At 36.6% G+C, this 9,157-nt stretch overlaps 1 protein-coding gene across 2 annotated transcripts in view; it reads right to left on the bottom strand.

The window, feature by feature from the left end:
• Nucleotides 1–4,127: 4,127 nt before the first annotated feature.
• The window catches only part of MYOM1 (myomesin 1), a 69,627-nt gene continuing 64,597 nt past the window's right edge, over nt 4,128–9,157 (bottom strand). Inside the window, exons 37-39 of one of the 2 annotated variants that reach the window (XM_057364900.1) lie at nt 8,651–8,866; nt 5,692–5,815; nt 4,128–4,451 (exon numbers count right to left, since the gene is read on the bottom strand). In XM_057364900.1, the coding sequence (XP_057220883.1) occupies nt 4,225–4,451; nt 5,692–5,815; nt 8,651–8,866 (567 nt within the window). In that variant the 3' untranslated portion in view covers nt 4,128–4,224. Of the gene's footprint in view, nt 4,452–5,691; nt 5,816–7,906; nt 8,867–9,157 lie in introns of those variants that run through there. The other variant, XM_057364901.1, reaches the window with a different exon arrangement.

Raw genomic sequence — 9,157 nt, 5'->3', positions numbered from 1 at the left:
TCTCTGCCTCTTAGTCACGATCAACACATGTCTCTTAGAAGCATTTTCCATAACTTCTCTGAGATCAGAATGACATTATGACAGGATGTTATGATTTAGTTAAGTTTAGTTTATATTTTTATTTCTGTTTAAGAGCCAACAGAAAAAAAAAAAAAAAGAAAAAAGAGGGAAGTTGCTAGCAAGGATTCAGAGCTGTAGAGAACTGTACCCTGATCCACCAAAGTTTTTAAGTACACCAATAGTCCCAAAAGTTGATGGACTTGTGTAGTTAGCATATTTGGTTAAACCAGCACACTCAAATCAAGTCTCACGTCTCTTGATCTGAGCAATATTTCTCCATTCATTGTCAGTCARTAGCAGGTGTTTTCACAAACCATTTTCTGATAACAGATATGATAGGATTTCAGGCCTCCTATTAAGAAGTTCCTTATCCTTGCCAAAATCACAGCCTAATTAAGCAGGAGGTTTTATTCTGGTCCTATTAGTGTGAGTGATGAAACAGTAAATGGAAACGGCTGTGTCAAATTGGATGGTAGAAGATGCAAGATTGGAAAAAAAAGGAAGGAAAGACATTTCATTTGAAAATTTGCAGAAGGAGGTTGCAGGAAAGAGCTCTCGCATAATGAAATGGGAAATGAGACGAGGGCAAAAGTCAGCAGAAAATTGCACCCAAATCTGGAGCCTTCCTTCCTCTCCATCAGCCTTTCAGTTGCTCTCTCATGATATCTTCATCTCTAGAAGCCCCTGTGAAATGGAGCAGTTTTTTTGACATTTTTCTGTTTACAGTTTTTGTTGCTCTTTTCCCCAGACAGCATTTTGCTTCCTTTCTTAAAACTTAATGTTCTTTTAGCCAGACAAAACAAACAAAKAAACAAAAAACTGTGGGGAAAGACTTGTTGCAGGTGTCTGTCTGCTCAGTGTAAGTGTAGATTAAATGGAATATCATTTRTGCATTCACCTTATAGTTGTTTTTCAAGGACAAAGACCAGAAGTGCACTCTACACTAGTTTAAGGATGATCTCAATTTACAACTGGCTGCTTCAAAGATTATACCAAATTATGTCTGTCAGTCTCAGAGCACAGACAGATCTTCCTCAATAATTGGCTGACAAATCTGGAAGAATTCAAGGGCAGGTGGAATCAAAATGCTTTTACTGTGGTGGAAGTCAAAGCCCATTTTTCTCATCCTTCAKCTTCAAAAATCATCCTTTGTGGTTTTAGAAAGTGATTAGATAATATAGCTTATTTCMACACTTTCTCTAGCTGTTAAATACAGTTATTATAACACAAGAACATGAATTTCTAAAAGAGTTATAGATTTGAATATAAAGAGTAATATGAGCTGAAATGGAACATGTAGGTAAGAAATAAGAAAATAAAGAGAAGTTGCAYCCAGTGCCTGAATTTAAATGTAGTCAAATGATTCTGTGTATTTCAYAGGAGATCCTGTTGCTACAGAAATAATTTGCATTCTGTCATTATGTAATGCACACAGACTGAAACAATTYTTCATGCTTATAATGGAGAATGGAATATAAATAATAAATTTAAAATGTGAGAAAGAAATTATTCAACCCCGGTAACATAATAAGCTTTAGCATACTCAACAATGCTGTTAATATTAATTTTGAACATTTTCTTATACCTCTGTGAACCACTGCAGCTAAAACAATCAAAATTAAAAAGGGGAGGGTAATCTTTGGTATGTTTATTTCATTACTGTGCATAACAACACTATRCTTCTGGATAACAAATATATTCCTGTAGAACAATACTGATGCGACTCCATTTCCAGCTTTTTGAGGAACCATCCAAATTTAACAAAAAAATCCGCAAACATTTTAGTTTAAAATGTTAAAGCTATTTCCATTAGGTTTTCATTAAAGTAGGAAAGTAGTGATTTTTCTTGCAGCAAAAAGCTAATTCCTGATTCTGCTACAATGATATGTGAGAGAGATCTGCTATTGGCTTCACAGTGAGAAAAATGGGCTTTGTAATCTGAGATTTGGGACATTTTTAGAACATTCTTCTGAGATGTAGCTTGATTTCTATTAAAACTAATGATAAGACCCCTGCGGCGTTTTTGCAGGAATTGGATCAGGCTCTCAGTGGTACAGCCTGTTCTATATATAACTTACTCAGTGCTGCTGGTGTGTGTGGCAGACAGCTCCCAACCCAAAGGAGCTGTAAGAGGTGATGGATCTTTACAAGTGTAAGGCAGCTTGAAATAATTGCCATGGCAAGGGAGRGTTGTGTGAAACAACCTGCAGCTTTGTACTGCTTTGGAAGGGCCACACTGTGGAATTGCACATCAGTAGATATTTGTCATTTTCTGTAATAGTTGCATGAGAAATTACATGCATTGGGGTGTCCTACCATGGACGTACTCCTTACTGTATTTCTCTGTGGGACTCACGCTCATGTCCTTCACTGCTGGGCTACAATACATAGATGGAGAAAAAGATGTGATGCAGGACTGAGTCAGGCTCTATGTCAAACCGTACCTAAGTGTAGTAGGATGATTTTAGTTGTAGTTCAGTGTGCATTTAACTGAACTCCATTTTGTGTAGAAGTCTGTATTTTGATTTCTCTAATTTTTTCTCTGTTTCAKCCTACTGTCACTCGCTATGGACCATCCAAGTTTTTTAACTCCTTCACATTGTTTACAGAAAAATTATTACTCTACTTGCCTACATAGAAGTGTTTTATCCAGTATTTCATCCAGCAGGAAAATTTATGTTAGTTTTAAAAATAGTTGAATAGAATCCCATTGGAATTCTACTGGAAGGAAATAAATTTCTTCTCATCAGGGATATCACTTTCTTGACTTCTGTGCATTTACATGCTATTGAGACTCTTTGCTTTCTTTTGCTAACAGTTGTGTAAGGATAGATTAGAAACTGGAATTTCTTGTGTTTTCAATAATTCAGCTTTTGTCATAGACCCAAGACCTAGAAATACCAGCAGAATTCATTAATGTTCCATCATTTGTCCATCTGGAAAAAGACAATACAGTATAATTGAGCCTTCTTAGAGTTGACATCAGGATGAATATTTTCCTAGTAATTAAAATATCTTATTTTCATTTCTAAGGTTTAATAACTTCTGGTCACTTTAAAGCTGARCTCGGCTTGCATAGCAACAAAATTAATTCTGACCTTTATTTTTATTGGTTTGTTTTTCAGCTTGAACTCTGCTTCTTCCATGGTATCTAAGCATTTGCAAATGAGTCATATTTTCCTATATCCTCAGTACATGAACATGTGAATGAACACCGTAATGAATGTGAATGAGCACAGCAAGGATTTAAAGCACAGATTCTTGGCTAGCATTTATTCCTCACTTACATGACGTGAAGCTACAGTCTCTCATAAGAAACCAGTGGACATGATGCTTGTGAGTGGAAGAAGGGATGGTGTTGGGCTGAGCCACTGAAGGGAAGAAGAGCAGTGGGTTTATCAGAAATCTGAGTGCTGTAGCAAAAATTGTGGGGGAAAATGAGCATGTGAGACAGCTGATAGTTCATGGGTTAATGCTAAATCCACAGGAACTCATGAATGCTTTAGGGGAATTAATGAAGTGGAGAGGACTGAAAAGCGGTCTTGTGAGTCTTGGTGATAAGAAATGGACAGATRTCATCCTGAGCCACCTGATGAAACAGGATTGCATGAAAGGAACTTGGRTCAAAAGAAAACTACTTATGCCCCCCAGGAGATGGGTTCTGTTTCTAGAGGTCTGCCACTGTGGCYAAACTGGTCGTGGTGAAAAGTAGAGCCCAAATGTCATGAAGAGGACTGAGTGTATAATTTCCTTGAAAAAGTTAGCAGTGTCTGCCTCAAGCTGTGATGGCCTAGAAATGCCTATTAACACATCCATGTAACTGATACCAACATTCTTTTACTGAGTAATAAATATGTCAGTTCTGGACAGGATTTGCTCTAATGAACTCTGCTTATAAGGGGCATTTTCTACTAATTAAATTCACATTGACAATACATGTGTCATTATTCAGATACTGAGAAATTCCTGCAGTGCAATTATCTGTGACATAAGTGCCCATTTACTATACATTTAAATTTAAAGTTAGGAAGTATTACAAATGTTACCAAAAAAAAACCCCACTAATAAACTTCAATATTAAAGTTATGGTTAATATACCGCTCATGAAATCTCAGCTTGAATTTATTATCCAGTTTGTGATAAGGTCACATTCTTCATTCCAGTTCAGTGGGGTTTACCCAAGGCTGCTTTTTCTGGTGGTTTCTTTCCCTGCCTATCCAAGCTTTCTGTGGATTGAGGAACTGTTTCTGCTACTCCTGCCTTTCCATCAGTCTTCTTTGCTGCGCGCTGGTTGCTTTTTGTATCCTTTTCTGTTTCCACAGGGGGCATTTCATTTGGATCAGGTGTCTCTTCTGTAGCAGTAATTTCTTCTACGTGTGGCTTAATAAAATCTGATTTAGGAGAAGTAATAAAATTTCTGAGTAATCCTAAGTAATAACGTTTACTGTGGTCAACAACATTTCTTTCACATTGGTTATGACCTTATCATGTTCTTTTACTCGTTCCATACCCATATAAGGGGATTCAGTGTCACACATAACARTACTGCTTCTTGTGAAACCAAAAACAAGCCCATGTCTTTATGGTCTCTAATTCCAATGATTAAGAAGTAGATACCGGAAAACATTTACAGGTACAGCAATAATTGTTTCCCACTTAAGTCACCTAATTTACAGAACTGCTGAGAAAAGTGTGCCATACCAGTAGGGCAAGAGAGGAAGGAAATACTGTAAAATATTTGTTCTTGCCTTAGGAGCAAAACGGTGTGAGGGGAATACAAATATAAAATATTCTGTCAGAAATGATATAACATGAATACACCCTGTATACCAAAAAAAATACTTAGGCAAATATATGTAAAACATATTTTTATAAAAAATCAGATGTTCTGATTTTGTTGGAATTTAAGACTGATTTGGAGCTAAAATGCTCTATATGAGGGAGTTGTAATTGTGAAGAATACATCAATGTCCAAATAGCAATTATATAGTAAGAGTTTAAAAGAACAGTAAAATAATATACAAGTAATRTATGAGAATGCTGAATCACCAGAGAGCTTTTAATTTTCTACCCTTTCTCTAAATGGGACCAAAAGTGGTCACTTATAATTCCAACTTTTGCATTCAATATGAGCATAAAACTAAGAGAGAATAATTGATTAATCTCAGGTAGTGCCTAAATGATCAGGATTTTCTAAAACACTTAGGCATTTAGGGTCGCTAAATCGGCAAGGCCTTATTTTTGGTGAAATACCAAACATCTAGCTGCTGAAATGAGTCTCACTTTGGAAAATAACACCATCTGTGTATGCATGCATGCTTACAAAGTCTTTCCTCTACATTCAGAAACTGAAAGGCATTTATTATTACTTGAAAAACTTSCATCAACCAGATTAGCCAAGGTGACAACTCGCAGTGGAAGAAGAAAACATGGTTTAAAAACATTGATTTAAATCTCTCAGTTAGGCCTAACCTGGTAATTCATACCTTGCATCTGCTGTTAAGAGCCTACATACTGTAAACTTGATTGATTGGGACCTGTGAAATATTGATTGGCACAGACTGTTCACTCCATAACAATTTAACAGCTTTTTCATTGCAATAGAAGACCATAACAGTGAAACACTCCTACCTTTCTTTCCCCCTTCCTTCTGTTTGCTTGCTGTCAYTGTTTTTTTCTTTTTAGATGCAGTTTTATTGTTCTGATTGTGTCCTTGGGCTGTGTCAGCCTGCCCTGACACAGGCGTCACAATCACCTGAAGCAAAGCAAGAACAAAACGTGCACAAGCGAGACATGTGGATGCAGCACAAATTCGGTCTGAAACCACCACAACTGAATCCCTGGAAGCAAAACGTTTTGAAGCAGGTACTAGTCTAACTTTCAGGAGCCCATACATCTGCCAAAGCAGAGCAAAGTAGAATCCAGCCTGTTACCTGAGAGGTGACCCACTTGTATTCCTTGGCAGTTCTGCCAAAAGGCAGGAGGCAGAAGGGCAGATTTTTGAAAATAAAATAGTAGAAATGAATGGCTGCCAAAATGCAATAGTTATTAAAATTGTTACTAAGTAATAAACATCAGTTATCAGTTATTGCAGAGAGCAGCTCATATTCTTATTTGCRCTCTGGAGGATGGAAGAGCTGTGATACTGTTATTTGTATAAGTTACATGTCATGGGACAAGGATGAGGTAACCTCCATGTCATCCTTGAATTGGCTTCATGTCCTACTAAGCAAAATGATAAAATAATTTTGTATTAGTTCTTTAAACTCAGGAAGCTTGCTGTATCTCAAATTACAGATCTTCTCATTATTATATTTTGAAATCTAAAAATTAAGCCTTRTTACTTTGTTTGATACGCAGCTGCTGTGACTAAATAGTCTGAACTTTTTTTTGTAACAAATATTGATTCATTAAAGTACATAATTACACACTTAGAMCTTAAAATGCAATAGTGTCATCAGTTTTGATACTTGAGTGTTAAATATTTTAGGAGATAAGGTTGTGTGAACACATACACTGATGAAACACCAAAACCACATTGATTTTGCATAATTTCATGTTAAAAATCCCTGTGATGTGAAATCTGTTCTAGAAGAAAAAGAGATTTATACCAGATTAACTTAACATGTTCCTTGAAACAGTGGTATTATTAAGGCAAGCACATGCACTAACGTTAGGCACATGCTAACATGTTTTGTTAGTTCATAAAAAAYTGATCTAAATATGGATTATTTTTATAGGATTAGGGTAATAATCATTAGCCGTTTATAGAAACTGATTTAAAAATAAAAAAAAGATTGTTAAAATTGGCATTTTTACTATTGGTAATTATGCTGAATCAATTTTTACCTGAACCATTAAGAATTCCCTCATGCTATCACTTCTCCTTTAATGTTAGCTGACAGTAAACCTCACATATATATAAGGGTTTAAGTGTTAACTGTAYATCACTTAGTAGTGGCATCCCCACAGAAATGCCAATACTGCACCAAAGTGAGTACCCAGGACTGCAGCACTGTCATGTAGCTAGAAAAGACAAGAGAGTGTACGTGAAAGGTGCACAGAGGTCATGCTTAGACTGAAAATATATATGTTAGTTCTTTAGATTTTGCTGYGAAGAATTGTGCTGTTGTGAGATTTGTACTGAAACCATTTCGTGGCGTGGGACATTGTTCTCCTAAGTAGCAATTGGGCCGATGATAACTGCTTCTGATCCTATCCTGTTTATATAGTGTCACCTGTATATATCATTCATATGTCCAGCAGGTTCTATTGCTTTTCCTCAGCTGATATAATCTTTGTAAAAGAGCAGACRAGGAGTTTTTAATTATGTAAGGTGCATTCAAAGATCTTTTTCTATGGAACATTTTTGTGTAATGAATAAACCCCCAAACTCCACATTTTTTTTCTGTGTAACAGTGAAGATTCTTTTTGTAGCTTTAAGAGATCTTGATAAAATATGTCATTTCTCAATCTCCAGTATTAAGTTTGGATGAAATTAACTGACTTTTGTCTCTAACATAATACTTACATATTACCCTTAAATCAAAATTCAGGGCAGCAAAATTCCAGCTGCCTTGAAAAGCCTGACACCACTTCTGTGCCAGAAATTTGCAAAAATACCTTGTTGAGTTGAGATGTGAAGTAGTGAAGGTCTGGACAAAGAGGTGTGAGGAGATGCCACTGTGGTTTTGTTGCAAACAGCAAAGTGAAGATTATCAGGGATCTAAAGGGAAGCTGGAGGTAATTACAGTGGTGAAAGCATTAAGACACTAAGATACTGTGCACAACTGCCAGAGCAGTGACTGGTAAAACAAGACACAGTGAAACAAGCTTGTGATGGAAGGAAAGAAGTGAATTCAGTTTATTTGTGAACATAGCAGAGAGTTCGTACACTTTTACAGACACACACACATTAGTATCCTGGCCTCCTAAGCCTTATTTTCATTTATGTTACAGTACYGTTGCCATGTCTGGGCAGATTAAACAATATTTAGGGCTGTAAACAGCACCCATTTTAAGGCCTCGTTAAATTAACACAGCAATACAAAGGGGCCTCAAAGCAGACAAAAAATAGCACTAATTTCTCTGTGATCTAACACATTCTATCTTTACTACTTTGCCAAAGTTGGGACAAATCCTAGCTGCTGCTCAAAAACGCCCCGATCATTTTTGATCTTTCCATCTACCKCATCAGTTGCTTCCACGGAAACGATTCTTGACCTTTTCCTTCCAGATGCTCCAGGAAAAGGGTCAAATGGTGGGTCTGTGTTTATAGACAACATGCACTAGGCTTTGCTTAAGATGCTACAATTAGTTTCTGTGAAATTAGCAGTAAGAAAACATTTAGGAAAGGCCCTGTTTTCCTTGGCATGAACAAATRCATTAGAAGCAAAAGTGAAGTGAATGGAAAAATCCAAGGCTGCCTGCTAAAGCAGAAAGCCATTTACACACACAGATTATGTCAGCCTAACATCCAAAATCTCCCCTGTACTTCTGTCTTCTAGTCTTAAATTCATGCTTTCATTTTATCTTACTGCTTTTTCTCTTGCTCAGCCTCTCTCTCTTCCTCAGGTATGTACACACTTACAGTGACATCGCTGGTCTCTGTACCRTACTTGTTTTTCACCACAATGCTGTATTTCCCAGAGTCTTGTGTGGACACAGTAGAAATGGAAAAGCTGACATTTTTTCCAGATTCAAACTTCAGGATGCAATTGGCATCTGAGACAAAGGATTTTTCGTTCTTCAGCCATGAGACCTCTGGGGTGGGATCTCCCCAKACAGTGCAAGAAAGATTCAGTGCCTATAGAAAAAGTACAAAGGAATTATGAGTCAGTAAATATTTGTTGTGTTTTTTAATGCCTGGTTCTCTACATATTCCAGCTCCCCATTTAGCTTCCTGCTTTAAGTAAAAGGTTGCATACCATCATCAGTAATCAATAATTTATGTCACTCTTCTGTATCAACAAAGGAAAAGAAGTAACTCAGTTAATTCAAAAAAGCCATTAAAACCTTTCAATATTTTATGGACCTTCATCTCTGCTCTCATAATCATTAGGTTTCTCCATGCATATTTTTAATATAAAACTAGTTG

The sequence above is a fragment of the Malurus melanocephalus genome, unplaced genomic scaffold (genome assembly GCF_030028575.1).
Source record: "Malurus melanocephalus ecotype Western Australia unplaced genomic scaffold, MMel_1.1 scaffold_44, whole genome shotgun sequence".
NCBI lineage: Eukaryota > Metazoa > Chordata > Aves > Passeriformes > Maluridae > Malurus > Malurus melanocephalus.
The sequence above is the reverse complement of the archived record's forward strand: the minus strand, read 5'-3'. Positions and strand labels throughout refer to the sequence as shown.